At 36.4% G+C, this 18,542-nt stretch overlaps 1 protein-coding gene across 3 annotated transcripts in view; it reads left to right on the top strand.

The window, feature by feature from the left end:
* Nectin3 (nectin cell adhesion molecule 3) overlaps positions 1–18,542 on the top strand; it is a 94,762-nt gene that overhangs the window by 13,456 nt on the left and 62,764 nt on the right. For all 3 annotated transcript variants that reach the window (XM_031364025.1, XM_031364023.1, XM_031364022.1), the window contains exons 2-5: positions 8,029–8,370; positions 12,766–13,062; positions 14,560–14,677; positions 17,786–17,937. In XM_031364025.1, coding sequence (XP_031219885.1) covers positions 8,029–8,370; positions 12,766–13,062; positions 14,560–14,677; positions 17,786–17,937 — 909 coding nt within the window. The remainder of the gene's footprint in view (positions 1–8,028; positions 8,371–12,765; positions 13,063–14,559; positions 14,678–17,785; positions 17,938–18,542) is intronic.

The following is an 18,542-nucleotide window of genomic DNA, read 5'->3' as shown; positions in this document are numbered from 1 at the left end:
CATTGTTATACATAGCAGCTTTTTAGAGCCACAGTATATAGTATTTTTCGTTCTACTGCAAAATTAATTAGAGTTCTGATATTACTTTGAGTTGTCTTCATTTTTGAAGTTTTTATGAATAGTGCTAGTATGAGCATCCATAGCACTTGTCTTGACAGTAGAATTTCTGGGCACACACAACCATGTCTTGCTCTGAAAAAGCTTATAACAGTATATATACTCTTACTAGTAGAGTGTAAGAGTTTCCTCTATAATAGCAGATTTTTCGTTTAGTCATTCTCACTATTGAGCAATATTAAAACATTAACTCAATTTGTGTTTCCCCAATGGCTGGGGTTTCAGGATTGTGGACCATATGACTACCTGTTTAGTGAAATGTGTGTTCATTTTCTTCCTGTTTTAATATATTGGGTTGTCTTTATTTAGATTTTGTAGGAGTCTTTTATGAGCGCTAGATTTGAACTTTTGTTTGTATCTTAGCTTTATATATTGCAGATCTGTTCTGTGCTTTTCACTTACTGAAGTGTTTCTGAGTGGAAGTACTTTAATGTTTGCTCAGGTCATCAAAGCCAATGTTTTTCTCTGATACACTACCATACATGCGGAATTTACCTCTGCGGTGATATGAGCTAGGTTCTGTGTTCATTTTCTGTTGGCTGTTCACTGTCACTGTTGCCCTGTTATGTGATGATCAGTCTACTTGCCCTGGATGTGTTTATTTATTTATCTTTTTAGTATTTTATTAGACAAGTAAACAATTGTGATATTTTACTATCACCACAAACACACATACACACACATGTATAATGAACTTAAACTTATTAAGTTTTGCCTTTATGAATATTTTATCCATAATCATACTTTAAAAAAATACTTTTGTGGGGCTGGAGAGATGGCTCAGCGGTTAAGAGCACTGACTGTTGTTTCCCAAAGGTCCTGAGTTCAAATCCCAGCAACCACATGGTGGCTCACAATCATCTGTAATGAGATCTGACGCCCTCTTCTGGCATGTCTGAAGAAAGCTACAGTGTACTTACACTGTAATAAATACACATAATAAATAAATCTTTAAAAAAATACTTTTGTGAATTTATGTAGAGCAAAATTCAAGTTAAACATGTTCACGATTTTCCTATTCCTTCTTCCCCTCGTGTCTTGTTAATTTTTGTCAGTACACTTTTTTACTTCAGTGCTTTAAAGAGTTTCTTGATGCTTTAATTTTTTGAGTATTTTTTAGTTGTGATACATTTCCCCATTCCTTTTTTTCTTTCCCACCATGTACCTTTCTCTTCAAATTCATGGCTTCTTTCTAATATTTATTACATGTATGTATGTACATTTCTAAATACATATCATATACCCTAAATAAATACAGCCTGTTTGGCCTGTATGATGTTACTTGTATGTATATGTTTTCAGGCCAAGGGAAGAGCATACCAATTAATGCTTTGCTTTCCTTTTTATTTATTTTAACTAATTAATTCATCTATATTGCATCCCAATATCAGCTCCTCCTCTCCTCCCTGTTACTCCTCACATTGATCTTCCCCCTATTCCTCACTTCCCTTTCCTCCATCCCCCTCCCCCAAGTATTATTCCCTTTTGGCTCATCAAGTCACCGAGGGCTAGATGCATCTTCTCCCACTGAGGCCAGACAAGGAGGCCCAGTTAGCGGAACTCGATCCATAGGCAACAGATTCAGGGACAGCCCTCCCTTCAGTTGTTGAGCGACCCACAGAAAGACCAAGTTGCACTTAATGCTGCATATCTGCAGAGGACCTAGGTCCAGCTCATGTTTGCTGTTTGGTTGGTGGTTCCTTATGAAATAGGCATCTCAAATATAAGTCTAAAACTGGGTTTTGGAACTCTGTCTTCTTGCTCTTCAAAGAATTACTCTTAACTTGCTAGTTCTCGTTGATAGATGACTTCCTGTCATTCCTCATGTGCTGACCAGAAGTCGTGGAGTACGTTTATCTTGTCTGCTTTTACACTCTTGCTCATCTCTGCTAGAAATCCCCACCCCATGGTTTCCCATCTCACTCAAGACAAAAGCTAGCTGATCTGGTCTGCTCCCTTGTAGATTCTCTCATCTCCTATCACCCTGTACTCACTATACCCCACTGAGTCAGAATTGTTCTTTGAAAGTCCTTGCTACAGTCTCATCGCCAGGAGGCCTCCGGTTATCTCTCTTGTACCTGCCTGCAGTGACCTCTTTGCCATGCTTTCTCTTCCTCCTTGTGTGTGCAGAACGTCATTTCCTTAATTATGTCTGCATCAGGATAGACTCATTAAAGACTGGCATCTCTCTGCTCTAGCAGAGTTCCTACCACCTAGAAATGTGTCAGGCATACGTTTCATACATATTGATGAATGAAAGAATGCTCAGTTCTCTCAATTTTTATGTGATACAGTTTCTCCTAAGAATATAGAAAATAACCTCAGAGTCTATCTTTTCTAGTGATGGCATGAGAAAAAGATCCATATTTGAAGAATATTCAAGTTTATAGTATATAAATAGTGGTTTATTTCATGTTACTGTTCTAATATTTCTGTTTAAGTAGTTGGGGATCTTTAAAAGCCCTTTTTTCTTAGGTTCTTGAATTTGATATCACATTTATCATTTTTAAAGAATTCAGAGTATTCAAAATGTGTTTCTTGAAGTCTGGAGTTGATAAGGCATACACAAATTTCAGAAAAGCTCTTAAAATTATTCTGAATTCTTGGAATTCTTAGTAGACTTTATTCTCTAATGATAGAGTTATTTAGTTTTGACATAGACTAAAATAAACTATAGACTATTTTTAAATACTTTATAAATATTGACATTTAAAAGAAATTGAGACCTGAAATGTGTAAATTAATTGTAGGTGAGAAGTAAAAAAGAAGAGACATGGTACAAGATAGTATTTAAGTACATATAATCAAATTTGTGAAAAATTCCTTAATTTGTTGAGGCAAAAGTGAAGAACAAGAGAACCGCGCTGTCTCTGTGTGCTTCCACCTGGCACTGTAGTTCAGTTCTCAGTACATGCTTTTGAAGAACTAATCCATACTAGTCATGGCATGTGGCATTTCATTTCACTTAGCCGTAAGTTCCCAGATGCCTTGTCTTCTGAGGTCACCGAGTACTGACTGCATGACTGGAAGGTGCCAGAGTTAGCTTTTTGTGGTTGTAGTGCTCTCATCAATGAGCAGGTTCTCTCCTGTCTGAGATGATAATACATTCAAGTTAGTTAAGTAGATAATGATACAAAGCTTAACTGGTAAATCACGTAGAAATATAGAGCAGAAGCAGCATGTTTTAGCATGGACTTCCTGCCAGAAGCGCCTAGGAGAAAACTAGTGTTTTGTTAGGAAAAATGGATTGTTCCTTAGACATCAGATTCTAATCTTAATGTAAGGGTAAATTTTAAGCAGTTGAGGTATCTTATAATAAGCATTTGTGCATATCAAGGTTTCCTTTGTTGTTTTAGTTAAATCTGGCTTCACATGAGAAAGCAGGGGCAGAAGTAGCAGGGGAGCCCCCAGGAAACGGTCTTCTGATAAGGAGTTTGGCTTAAGAATTGTAACAGAAAATCTATTCCTCTACAGTTTCCAGGTTCCAAATGGGATAATCTTACTCAGAATTGGTTTATAACCTGTGGGTTTAATCCAGAAACAGAAACATGTTTAAGTCTTATTTGGAAGGAAGCAAAAACCCGGTTCACAAAACAAAAGTACTATAATTTTTAAATCCAAAGAGTGTGAGGACAACTGAAGTATCGTTGTTTGATGGGTAGTGCAAAGCCTTGTGTAGAGGTTTAAGGCTTTAAACGAAGAAACACCAAGGTTGGTCTTTATATGTGCACCCCTATTCATTTCATCACTAGAGTCAAATGATATTGTCTCCTGTGACTGTAGTCTGTAATGTGTGTGACTTCTTGGCCACTGAACCACTAACAAAACGGATACAAGTAGAGGTTTAAAATTGGATTTGCTTGAAGTTTACTTTTTCTTACCAAGTGTATTACATTATCTCAGATTTCATCTTGGTCTCTTTCTTATCTTTATTGTCAAACTGAGAGTTATTTAAACACTGTTGGCTTTTAAAGACACATTTTGAATGAATGGATTAGTTGTCTGCTCTCTGCTTTCCACATTCCTCCCTCCTGGCTTACTAATGTACAAATACTCCTTAAGTAATGGTGACCCATCCAGCTTTAGTTCTTGTGGGTCATTGGGATATACCATCAGTAGCAGCTTGCTAAGTTTATTCTGATACTACCTGTGTTGGTCAACTTCAGCTGCTACATACAAGATAGACCAACTGGATTAAATAGCATAGGGATTATTTCTCACTGTTGAAAGGCTGGAAAGTTCCAAGATACAAGTGCCAGAACACTGCTGTGTGTGTCAGTTAGTCAGGCTTATAAACTCATCTATTTTATTAATTGATTTATTGTATAATAAGTCTTAACTTTTTCCACAGTAAATTTATACAAGTTGCATTGATCATAACATAGCTATGATTTATATGTTTTGTTTTGTGAGCAACCAGATTATTTGTTCTCCTACCCTGTTGCTTCGTCCTCTTGATTTTTTTCATGTAATAGGATATTCAGATTGTAACACTGTGCTTTATAAATATGTGTCTTAGGTTTCCCTTTTCTGTACTGGTTTGAATTTACTGTTCATTTTACATGGGGACAGTGATAGGAGACCATGTTTAAGGACTTTACTTCTTTTCATAATTTCAGTGTGATGATGGTGACTGTTTTGCAGTATGTATTATTTTGAGAGGCCTTGTTTTTTTATATGCTAGTTTTTTCTTTGGTAAAAGAAAGGTTGTAAGAGTTAATTGTTACTAAATTCTTTTTTGGTATCAAATGAAATTATGTCAGCTTTTATTATTACTCATAGTATGTGTATATTCTTGGAATAAGTCAGTGTGGTACAGCATAATGTGTGAAGTGTAGAGCTTACTGTGGCTTAAATGTAGACTGGGTTTATGCTATCATTGTTCATTTTATTGCAAAAGCAACTTGCTGAAAGTGATTTACTGAAAATCAGTATATTCTGATTATGATTTTCGTATCCCCATCTCCTCCCAGAGCCTTCCTACTTCCCTAAGTCCACACTCTTTCTTTCTCTCAATAGGATGAAATAGGCATCTAAACAAAATGATAAAAGAAAATTAGATAAAAACAAACAAACCAGAGTAGTACAAAACAAAACAAAAGAAAGAGGTAAAGGAAAAGCTTAGGAAACATATAGACTTAGAGACACAGGTTCATACACATAGAAATTGAGTAAAAACACAAAACCAGAAACCATAATAGATATGAAGTGGGCCTATGAAAAAAGTGAAAAAACAAAACAAAACAAAACAAAAGAACCAAAAATCCCTGACAAAGCATTATGAGATAAAGAACTTTCAAAAATTCTATGAGTTCATTTTATGTTGGCCATGTATTGCTGGGCCTGGGGCCTAGTCTTAAGAGTGGGTTGTTTACCCAGTAAGAGACTATTGGGGGAAAGTAAGTTTTCATTTGTGAGTAGTTATCAATTGGTGATAGCTTCTAGGTTAGGGATGAGGGCTTGTATCCACTTCCTCCTCATTGTTGGGATCCCACTATGCAACCCCAAACCTATGCAGGTCCTGTGCCTGCTGCCACAGTCTGTGAGTTCATATATATTTAGTTACCTGTCTTTAGAAGGCCTTGTTTCCTTCACATCCTCCATCCCCTCTGACTCTTCCAGTCTTTCCGTTTTCTCTTCCTTAGCATTTCTTTGAACCTTGAGGGGAAGGCATTAATGGAGACCCATTTAGGACTGAGTGTTCCAAGGTTTCTTACTCCATATTCACTCTCTGGTGTCCAGTTGTTGCTGTCTGTATTTGTTCCCATCTATTACAAAAGGAAACTTCTCTGATGATGGCCGAACAAGACCCTGATCTATGAGTATAGTAGAATGTCCTTAGGAGTCATTTTATTGTTATGTTCCTTTAGCAGTACAGTTGTATTTGGTTTTACCCTAGGTCTCTGGCCTATCTAGTATCAAATTCATGGCCATATGAGCAGTGTTGGGGATAGATTCCATCTCATACAGTGGGCCTTAAATAGAATCAGATATTGTTTGGTTAGGTCTACTGTTAGAGTAGTGCATCTTGCAGGCAGGACATTGTTGTAAATCAAAGGTTTTGTAGTTGGGTTGGTGTTTATCTTTTTCCTTTGGTAGTTTGCAGAATACCTTCCAGTACCATGAGGTGAAAGCTCTAAGATAAGCACCAACTGTACTTCTGTGTTCACTGAGTTGTGTAGCTGTGGTCTTCAGCAGTAGAGCCTTACCATCAGGCCAGTAACTCCATTACATATAACCTATTCGCAGAACTGGAAACTTTGGTGATGAGGAATGTCTCACCATTATTTAGCAATTCCACTTAGATCACCTTCAATTATGTCTGTCTATATTTTAGGAAGCTTCTGCAGCATTAGACTTGAACATGACTCCTAGAATGGCCCTTCCTTAGTGTTAGCCCTCATTGTACTCCCTCTGTCACCCTCCTCTGCCTCCCCTCTCCCATCTGATCATCCTGCCCTGGTCCCCAATAAAAGTCATGATACTTTTTCATATGTTTGTCCATAATTTGCCTGACTCTACCCCTTTTCATGTTAAAATATCCTAGAATAATGCACATCATACAGTTTGAGTTAGTTATGTCAACATTTGGAATGGATAATGGGAAATTGAGGGGCTTGATAATGAACAGTGGTATAAAGAACACCAAAACATTTTCTTCAAGGCTGTTAAGTATAGTGTCATAAATGATCAATACCTTCATATGGTATCTGTGAGAATGTACATTTTTCCACCTAATTAATTTTTTACAATATTATCCCTATTGTTTAAAATTGTTTTCTAGGTCTGTTTGAAGAATGCTGGATGAGTGGCACCAGCCTGTAAGTCAGTGTGGGACTGTGAGAGGAGTTAGGAGGCCAGCTTTTTTATATAGCCAGACTCTGTCAAATAAAACAAAAGGAAGAAAAAAGTGTTTGAATAAAGTGGAATGCATTTAAAAATTATTTTTCATTCCTTCTCCATATATATATGAGTATATGTATACTCATTTTAAAATGTTGGACATAAAATTAAGTTTTAAAGATGTTTTTACAAGTTATGGCTTCATAGTCTTCTTTGTTTGTCAGGTCACATGTGTTGCGAGCGCTCTAAAGGCAGTTTGTCTCTGTTGTAAAGCATTTACTGAATAGTGTGATTGGTATTGGTCTCCTTTAGAATGATCATGATTGTCTATGGCTTAGGAAAGAAATAATGAACAAGTTTCATGTCATTTCATTTTAAACTTGTTTGTAGAAGTTTTCTTCACTCAGCTGAAAAAAATCAATTCTATATTCTTCATCAGTGTTTTCTGGAATTTGGTCTATATTGAAAGATTTTTTTTTTTTTTTTTTTTACAGAGAATTTTAGTATGTAAGGATTCCACAAGAAAGTGCTTGAATCATATATTTGACTTCAGAGATCTTGCACAAATAGGTTTTTAGTATTAATAAATACCTTAAAGCTTGGTAACTTTGGAGTAACATTCACTCACCTTAGGTTCTATGGGCAAAGATATCTATCTACCCATGGTTCACCAGTATCTCGCTTTAGCTTCTCAGTGCTGTAGTCAAAGTATCAGCTAGGTCTGAAATCTCCTGTGGAGTCTTGATGGGGAGGATCTGCTCCTAGCTTGCTTTCAGTGTAGTTCACTTACTACTGAGCTCATTGCTGAATGACTTGATAGTCACTTTGGATGTGACTTTTAACTGAATCCAGATACCACCTCTTTTCAGTCTCTTATTGTTCAGGGGTATGTGGGGGGTGGGAGGGAGGGGGAGGAGATAGAGAGAGGGAGGTAGGGAGGGGTAGGGAGAGGGAGAGATGGGTGGGTGGGTGGGATATGAATGTGTGTAGAGAACGAGGGAGAGTGACTATATGTGAACATAAATTTTCCATGGTCAAAACTATGTGTGTTTCTTATTTTTCCTATAGGTGCCTTAGCTGGATCAATTATTGTGGAGCCACATGTCACAGCAGTGTGGGGAAAGAATGTTTCATTGAAGTGTTTAATTGAAGTGAATGAAACTATAACACAGATCTCATGGGAGAAGATACATGGCAAAAGTACACAGACTGTTGCAGTTCATCATCCTCAGTATGGATTCTCTGTTCAAGGAGATTATCAGGGAAGAGTGTTGTTTAAAAACTATTCACTTAATGATGCAACAATTACTCTGCATAACATAGGCTTCTCAGATTCTGGAAAATATATATGCAAAGCTGTTACATTCCCACTTGGAAATGCCCAGTCCTCTACAACTGTGACTGTGTTAGGTAAGTGTGCTTGAGTTGGGTTTGATTATTATGAAATAAAATTAAAAAAGTATTAAGTTATTAAAATAAAAGATGTTTTCAAGAATATAAAATGAGCATTTCTGTAAATTTGGTTTAAATTAAACCACATTTTCAAATTCTGTCTTAAAGTTGTATATTTCTAGGCTCTCAATGTAAACAAAGCCTGGGTATACTTGTCTGTAATGCTGTGTAGAGTTTTTCATACTAGAGAGCACTTTAATTCTAACAATGAATGGGATTCTCATGTGTGCATGGTGACTAACACCTGTTACTCTGGCTCTTGAAAGGCTAAGGCGAGATTATTTCCACAGATTTCACATTAGATGGGGCTACAGAGTGAGATCCTGTTTTTAAAACAAAATCTGAACTATCTATAACATTTTTATTACTTCACTTTATGAGCTTGAGTCACATGTTTGGTGGTTTAAGTTTTCCCTGTTTTGTTTTGTACTGGTGACGTGCTTTGGGCCTGTCTTTAATCACCTTGTGTGTGTTCTTCCCATTGATTTTTGTTCCTTCCTCTGAAGATTTGTATGCCTATTTGACTCAGACACAGTTTTCCACAATAAATTAGGTTTATTTTCCTACCTGAATTGTTGGAGTTAATGGTGAAAGTTTGAGTAAAACCTGTGGTAACTCTCTGAAGTGGACCTAAAAGGAGACTGGAAATGCAGATGCCTTATATAGTGGTCAAGATCAGGGATGGAGGAACGATATCAGTCTGTAGCTAACAAGGAGAGTAATACTGTTCTCCTTCAGAAGGCCTCGCTGCTCAGCTCCAGGAGGCCACCTTTCCCTAAGAATTCCTGAATAAGATACAGGAATGAACTGGTGAGCAGAACAGTCAAGAGATACATTATAAAAGGAATGAGTGTGAATCCTAAAGTAATGGGTAGTGTGGGTTTCGCACATGGAAAGAAATTTAGGGCAACATTCTACTGGGATTGACAGACAGCCAAGTCTAAGAGATCTTTAGAGCAAAGTTTAGAGCTAGAATTTTTTGTTGTAGTTGTGGACTTTATCCTATTTATCATAGACTGCTTTGGAGAGCCATGGATTCCAACCCATCAAATGCCAGTAACACTTCCTCATTGTGATGAATATCTGTGACCACACAGGTATCCTGAGGAAGTATAGAATTGACAAGAATTAAAATGGTTGGAAGGGGACCACTGATAAAGTACTTGATCAACGGATTCATATGAAGTATAAGAAATGTGCACATGAAAATAACTTGACTGGATAGAGATTTTGATATTTCCTCTATTATTAACATGACCCTGTGCTGCTGCCTCATTTGCTCTCGAGACCTTGCTGCTTAGAATATAGTTTATAGTCCTGCTGCTGTGGTCTTACTTGAAAGTGTGCATTTGGGGCCCCTTGTGTCTCACTGAATAGTATTCTCTAGGTTTAGCAAGATCATTAGACTGCTTAGTGGAGGGCATCTATACACAGAAGTCAACTAAAGTGATAAAACCAGTTAGAGATAAACAGTATCATTCAAAGTTGACTTTAAATTTGCATGTTTCCTGAGGAGGAAAAGAAAGTTTTAGTGAGTCTGTAAGTTACTGGAGCCAGTGCTTCAACTGAGGCATTTGGAACCTCAAGTCTATTGTGAGGAATATGATTGCATTAATACTAGGAGAAGATGACTATGCACTGAAAGCTGATCCAATCAGGAGATTCTGGATAACTAGGAAGAAGGGTCCTGGTGCTTAGATGAGATAGACAGCCTATAAAAGGGAGCTAAGATCAAGTGAAGCAAGAGGCAAAGTCTAATTTCTGTTCTGTCCAGTGTGGAATGTCTGACCTAATTTGCTTTGTATCTCAAAGATATGCACTCCAAGTAACAGTAAACTGGAAGTAAATCATGCTTGAATAGTCATAGACCCAGTATATGTATTACTTTTCAGGAGGCTGAACTTAAAAGTCCTGGCCTGGTTAGCTTGGCTTTAAGAAAGAAAGATCTTTTTCTGGAGAATATTGGTCTTTCATCTGAAAGTATTTCTACATTATTAATTGAAATTCAGGTCTGTCCTCCATTTGAGTACCACCAGTCTTACAAGGAAGGACACTCTGTATTTAGTACCCTGTACAAACAAAATATCAGAAACAAACTTGTACCTCAGATACAGCTCAGCTGGTAGAGTTTCTGTCATGCATGTAGGCTAGGTTGTGACTTCCCACTGCCACATAAATTGACCGTAGCTTGGGGGTACATTCTTGTAATCCCTGCATCCATATGTCGAGTCAGGCAGAACAGAAGCTCACAGTCTCAGCAGGCTCCAGAGTTAGTTTGAGCGCAGCCTTGGGAGGAAAGCACCCAAATGGATCTAAACACACACAGGATGTTGAAATTACCAGAGGCTTTAAAACAGTATTGCTTGTACCATTTGGGGAAATGTATCAATCTATAAATTTATAGAAAGAAATAGAAACAAGAATCACATAGTATAGCCTCACTTTGTCGTAGAATATTTCTTAGTACATAGTCAACCATCAAAATAAGTAACAGATTACTCAATAAAGTTGAATTAACTTTTTTTATTAGATGTTTTCTTATTTATAATATCTCCTTTCCCAGGTTCCCCTCCAAAAAGGAAAAAAAAAAAAGAAAAATAAAATAAGAAAAAAAAAAAAACTAAAACAATCCCCTGTTTCCCCCCGAAGGACCTAGAGAAAGGACCCAAGGAGCTGAAGGGTTTGCAGCCCCTTAGGAGGAACAACAATATGAACTAACTAGTACCCTCAGAGCTCCCAGGGACTAAACCACCAACCAAAGAGTACACATGGTGGGACTAATGGCTCCAGCAGCATGAGTATAGCAGAGGATGGCCAAGTCGGTCATCAATGGGAGGAGAGGCCCTTGGCCCTGTGAATTAACTTTTAAAAAAAAAGACTACGAATACAATTCAGTGACACAAGTGTCTAGCACCCAACAGGACCTTGGTTCAGTTCTCCAGCATGTTAAGACAAACCAAAAAACAAAAACAAAACAGTAGAGTGGCAAGCTTAAAACTGATAGACAATAATCTATGCCTCATATAATTTAGAAGAAACATTTTTTCCATGGTTTATGTATAGCCTTTATGTAACAGTTAAAAAAACTGTCTTTAATATACATTTGGTAGAAAAAAAATTGGAAATGATATGTTTTCATATGTGATGGTCTGTGCTCATTCATAACCTGAGAAATGTAGATTTTAATGCTGTGCAACATCATATTTGCGATTGGCGAATACTGAATAATACTGTTATTAGGTGAATAACCTAATAACATAGTGATATAGATCCATATCTTGGAAATTGCAAGTTAATTGGCACCTTGAGTAAATTTAGGTGAAACTGGAAATAAACATTATAGAAACAGGTCTAGTATTTGGTACAAACCAGAAAAAAAGCTGTTATAAATATATCATGAATATGAGTGATAGTTGTAGAACTATTTAGGAAAAACGGGGAACAACCCTAGTATATACCAGTGATAAATTCTGGTGTAAATAAATGAATTACTGTATAAATAAATTGTACAAGTTAAAATTCCATATGGATCTAAATCATGGGAAAATAAGTAGTTGAAGTGAATCTAAAAGTAAAGCTAAATAAATGAATCTTAAATCCAAGGTTGAATCAAAGAAAACCTGCACAAATAATGTGTAGCAGTTCTGTTTTGTACTTCAAGCACAGGTAAAGTAAGGCACTCTGGTTTGGATTTGCCTTATTGATTTTAATGAGAAGATATTTCAAAGTTCATTTACCAAGTTAGCGTTGTGGTTCTATATTAAACAACATAAGATAAGATACAGGGAACTTTGGAACTTCTTAGTTCAAATGCTGGTGGATACATGACTATTTGCTACAGACTTATTCATTCTCTATGCTTCTTTCCTCTCCTTTGTTTCTCAGTGAGGATGTATGTAAGGAAATACATAAATATGTATGAATTAGAGGAAGCAAAAACCAGTAACTTATTTTCAGGTTATTTGCTTTAAACTTTTTGCTTAGCGTGAAGTAATACACACACACACACACACACACACACACACACACACACACATTTTTAAAGCATAAAAGTTTCAAAAGATGGTTTTAATATCGTAAAGGAAATTATGATCAAGGTCACAGAAATGTTTGAGTTATAGTTCATTCATCTATGAATGTGAAGCTTTATCAGAGACAGCCGTTTTTGTGGTGATAATTTAAAATTTGTCTTCCTCGTCTTCCAGGAATGTAGTTGATGTTGACATTACTTAAAAAAATACTTACATTATTTTATTTGTATTTGTTCCTAAGGTTATGAAATATTTCTAGATCTGGCTAGAACAAATTGTAAGTTATTATCTTAATTGAAATGCCTTCTTTTCTTTTAAACAGTTGAACCCACGGTGAGCCTGATAAAAGGGCCAGATTCTTTAATTGATGGAGGGAATGAGACAGTAGCAGCAGTTTGTGTAGCAGCCACTGGAAAACCAGTCGCACAGATTGATTGGGAAGGTGATCTTGGCGAAATGGAATCTACTACAACTTCTTTTCCCAATGAAACAGCAACAATTGTCAGCCAATACAAGCTGTTTCCCACAAGATTTGCTAGAGGAAGGCGAATTACTTGTGTTGTAAAACATCCGGCCTTAGAAAAAGACATTCGATACTCTTTCATACTAGACATACAGTGTAAGTATGGGCCAGCATCTGCTCTTAACTTAAGTCACACTGTGTCGTCTGTTGACAAAGGTCATTGCTTTTGGTCTGAATACTGAGTATGCAGATATTCCTACAGTGGAGTTTCTCAAAATATCTGTGCTTAATTTTGTTGTTTTGAGATTTTAAAGTAGGCTAGCTTTAAGGAAGCTGTGGAAACTTGTACTTCAGATGTATACTTCTTAAAAGACAAACAGCTCCATTGTCTTTCCCTGGGCTGCTGACCCAGTCTTGGGTCTTATTGTTTTTAGTAAGAATCTTTCACTTAGCCGGGTAGTGGTGGCTACCCTCACTTTTGATCCTAGCACTTAGGAAGAGGATTTCTGTGAGTTCAAGGCCAGCATGGTCTGCAAAGCGACTTCCACCACAGCCAGGGCTGCACAGAGAAATCTTGTCTCAAAAAACAAAACAAAAAAATCCCTTTTACTTTCTATGTACATTTTAGCAATTTGAAAGTCTGTCTTTGTCTGGTATTGTTATAAGCTGAACCTCCCAAAAATATCATACAATTTTTATGTAGTTAAAAGTACTTTAAAGATAATTTTGAGATAGTAAAAACTACATACAAGAGTCATACAAGAGTACTTGAAAGTTAGAGGAGTTCTCTGACGTGTGTTTTCATATTGTCATGGGTATCTACATTTCACTTTTCAGCAATTTCTGTTTTGATACATTGGAAGTTGTTTGGCATTTTAATTTTTGGAGTTAAAAAAGGTGGTTGCTTATATCTTTTAGCTAGGGTGAGTAAAGTTAGGCAGATTGGAGATGTGATTAGCAAGTGTGTAGGTCTGCTGTCATTTCAGTTCAAAAGGTTGAAGTTTTCCTTTTGTTGTTACATATTGCTGAAATGCTGTGCTTTAGAGTTTAGATTACACTCACTGCACTTAAGTAAATGTGCTTATGCTGTGCATGTACTGTAGACCCTTTGGCTGCAGTGAGTGAATGGTTTATTACTGTAGCAGGCAGCACTAGATACTTGGAGTCTCAAAAGTATGTGGTGCCACAGCCCTCCATGTGAACTGAATGTTACTAAATTTTATGTATGAATCTTACTTCTCTTAGATTAAACATCCTTTTCAAGACAGTTTTATAAGGTGCTTGGTACTAAGCTAAGGCAGGACCTAAGTGCCATGTCTCATTAAGTGCCATAATGTATTTTTTTGTTGTGGTTTACATATATGTCTATGTCTTTCTTAATAGGGTTTATGATGTCTAACATTCAGCATCCGTGCTAAATAGATGATGAATTTTTGTTTATCTGGTATCTGAGTTCCATTCATCCTTTCATCAATTTATTCATTCATTGTCTTAGTCAAGTACTATTTACTGAATATTACCTTCCCTATTGATTATGCTGAAAGTAAGAAAAAATAACTTCCATTCTTCTAAAGCTTATCTGTTGTGTTAACGTTTTTTCATTGTATAGTGTATTTATTCCTAACAAAAGATAATTGTGCATTGATTTTATAGATGCTCCTGAAGTTTCAGTAACAGGATATGATGGAAATTGGTTCGTGGGAAGAAAAGGTGTTAACCTCAAGTGTAATGCTGATGCGAATCCTCCACCCTTCAAGTCTGTATGGAGCAGGTAATACACAGTTAAACTCAGAGTAACCAAGTTTTTAAAGGAGAAATGTATTCTTGAATGCACTAAGGCTGATTTTAATCAGTGCATAATTAGATTTATAGCTAAAGAAATTAAACAAATGAGAAGTTTCTCATTATTTTTCTACCCTATTCTCTCTTACCATCCTGTCCTGGTATTTCTGTCCCTGGATACTGGCAGCAGTGTGAGAGATTTTAGCTTTTTTTTTTTCCTTTTCCCTATTATTACTGTCATAGATCTGATGATAGCTAGCCTGCAGAAAGGGAGCCTCCCACTTCGGTTTCAGCTTGGTTTCTCTGAATCCTGTATTTAGGGTGTGTGATATCTTCAGCAGTAGAGTCTTACCTAATTCTGTTGGTCAGTCTTGAGAAATGGCAAGAAGCTCTATTGTTGGGGTCTCTAGGGTTTAGCTAATAAAGAGGCCTAGGATTTTGGTTTAATAATCCATGGCTTTTAGGAGCAGCACTAACAGAGATCTGCAGAATGGCTCTTCTAGCTCTCACTCTTGTTTTTGGCTTACATTTAAGTTAGTGAGTCTCCATATGGCCATCCCAGGTCTATTTACTTTATTAATTACCCTCTGCCCTGTAATCTCCCTACCTCTCCCCTACCCCAAATCCTACACTTTGCATTTCTACTGTTCCTTCTGTCCACTTTTGTGTATCACCACATCACTCATGTTGTACTGCACCCCCCCTTTATTGCATACCCAACCCCCAAAGGCCATTTTTTGACTTTCCTGGCTTCCACAGGTATTGATGTTAAACACAAATCTAAAGACACAGTGCTAAGGTCTATATATGAGGAAGAATATGGTGTGCTTTGTTTCTGGACCTGGGTTACCTCATAATTTTTTTCAGTTCCATTTACTTACAAATTCAATATCTCATTTTTTTCTTGACAGCTGAATATAATTATATCTATCTATACTTTTAATCATCCATTCATCAATTGATGAACATCTAAGCTGATTTCATTTCTTAGATGTCATGAATAGAGCAGCATTGAATATGGTTGAACAAATATCTCTGTAGTAGAATATAGACTATTGTGGGTATATCCCTAACAGTGGGAAAGCTGGGTGATAGTTCTATGTCTAGCCTTTTGAAGAACTGATTTCAATACTTTATTTTATACTCCCACTAACAGTGACTACATGTTCCTCTTTGTCTACAGCCTGACAACATTTGTTATTAATTGATTCTTTTATATTTTATTTATTTATTTTTATATGTATTTGCCTGCACATGAATACCATGTTCACATAGAAGCCCATGGAGACAACAAAGGTCATTAGATCCTTTGGATTTGTAAAGAGATTGTGAGGTGCCATATGGGTGCTAGGTCTTGGTTCAGTAACACCAAATGCTTTTAACTTCTGAGCCCTAGCTCCAGCTTTTGCTTTGATTTCTTGATGATAGCCATTCTAGTAGGTACAATCAGCTCTCAAAGTAGTTTTAATTTTTATTTCCTTCATGGCTAACAATGTCTAAATTTTAAAAATGTGTATTAGCCATTTGTATCATCATCATCATCATCAAGAATTATCTGTTTAGATAGTTGCTTTGATCTCTATTGATGGGGTTAAACACTCTGACCAAAGCAACTTAGGGGAGCATTTACACATTATAGACTGTTATTAGGGAAAAGTACTTCATTAAATGAAGCACAAACCATTGAGCAATGCTGGATGTTGGCTCCTTACTATGCTAAAGTAGGTTTTGTGTATAGCCCAGTTCCATTTATGTAGGGATTTGGTGCCCACAGTGGACTGTGCCTTGCTGTATCAATTAATAATCATTTACCCAAGCATGCCCATAATCCAATCTGATCTGGGAAATCCTCCAATAGAGATTGCCATCTCATGTGACTCAAGGCAGTATCAGACTGACCCTTAAAGCAAACTAGGACTTGACTCCATAGCCTGTAAAATTAGATGATTTTCTTGAAATTTTTTTGTTTTATTTTCTTGTGTGTGTATATTCTGTAGATTAACTCTGTAGATATATAGCTGGCAAAGATATTTCTTTGACTGTGCTTTTCTTTGCTGTACACAGCTATTTACTTTTATGAGGTCTAGTTTGTTGGTTGTTGGCTTTGTTTTCTGACTCAAGTCCTATTTAAAAACCCTTGCCTATGACTGCATCTTGTAGCATATTGCCTTCCTTTTCTTCTAACAGTTTTAGAATGTGTGGATTTAGGCTGAGTTTTCCATCCATTTAGAGATGATTTTTGTGCCAGGAGAGATGTACAGATTCAGTTTCCCTCTACAGTGAGTGGTATTGAATCCAGAACCTTATGGCTGCTCAGAGGACCCTGAGACTTAAGTGATGGTTGAATGCTCAGTCCTAAATAGGACATTTATACCACTCCATCAAAGGACAGAGAAATATTGTGAAGGATGCGTGGGAAATAAAAAGCAGGAAGTTGGGGGAAAAGCTGTAAAATCCTTTCTTTGGTACTTGACACAATCAATAAAGTTGTGATGTTAACAATAGCTGTGGCAGTCTATGCTAGCTCTGGACAAGACCCAACCTGCCACTAGTCAAGAAGTGACTGATAGGACCCATCTCTGCTTACCGAACTATTAGCTATTCCTGCATTCTGGGGAATGGGAAGAAATATGTTATTTTCAGTTAGGTACCCATGGATGAGCCCACTATCCTCCAGTAGATAGTTCCAAATACATGGTCATACCAGTAGTTCTGGTTAAATTTAGTGTATCATAAAAAAGACATGAATAAGGTGAGCTTGGCAGAGGGGGTTTGGAGTTTCATCGATGGGGGAGGGTGATAGTTATCAGGATGCAATATATATGTAATTGGTGAAATTTAATAAAAGCTTTGAAAAGCTTCCCTCTCATTTTGCTGACCTATCTAACATACCCGGATTAATTTTCCAAAGAAATGGATGTACTTAATGGACTTACATAGTTCAACTTTATTGAAATAAAAATTACATGCTTTCATAACTAATTATAGGTAAAGGACACAGTTTTTCTGGTATCTTAAAAGTATAACAGTTTAAATAATTGTAAGGGTTTGCTATTTGAAGCTATTTAAAATAATGTTATGCTTTTTAAATATCTAGGTTGGATGGACAATGGCCTGATGGTTTATTGGCATCAGACAATACTCTTCATTTTGTCCATCCACTGAATGTCAATTATTCTGGCGTTTATGTCTGTAAAGTGACAAATTCCCTTGGTCAAAGAAGTGATCAAAAGGTCATCTACATTTCAGGTAAGTGACTGCCTTTTTCCGAGATGAGATAAAGTAGTCATATCATAATAATTGTAAGGTAATGCAATACAGTACTTATCCTCATAACAGTTTAGGTTCATTGCTAGGAAATTTAAAAGAGAACATAAAGGGGATATGATAGAATAAGAGCATCTAAGATGTGTATAGAAAACAGCAGTTCTTTAAGGAGATGCCAAAATGTGTAGTCAACACGTTCTTCATATATTTTTGATTGTAGCATGCCTGTCTAAGTTGTGTTTAAACAATGAACAGTGTTTTTCCTGATTTATTTGCTGCTCTGCATGTAATTGTCTGATAAATAAACTGGGCTATTAATTTTTTTATTTTGGCTTTGAAAATAACATTGCTTGCCATTGGAGATAAGACTACCTTTTTAGGGTAAAGAGAAGTAAGATGCTACTGTGTTTTAATGATGTAAAATTTGAAATTTTTTCTAGGTTTTTAAACTCTAAAAATGTATTTTTCACATACTGTTTCACTATGAAAGTTTTGTTAATCTCATTCAGTATAAAGTTGAACATATATAAAATATAAGAACAAAACCTGTATTTTTTTTAGTAGCTTTTTTTTTTAAATTTTCTTTA

Source organism: Mastomys coucha, unplaced genomic scaffold (genome assembly GCF_008632895.1).
Source record: "Mastomys coucha isolate ucsf_1 unplaced genomic scaffold, UCSF_Mcou_1 pScaffold12, whole genome shotgun sequence".
In the NCBI taxonomy this organism is placed as follows: domain Eukaryota; kingdom Metazoa; phylum Chordata; class Mammalia; order Rodentia; family Muridae; genus Mastomys; species Mastomys coucha.
Note: the sequence above shows the minus strand (reverse complement) of the source record. Positions and strands in the feature narration are given on the sequence as shown.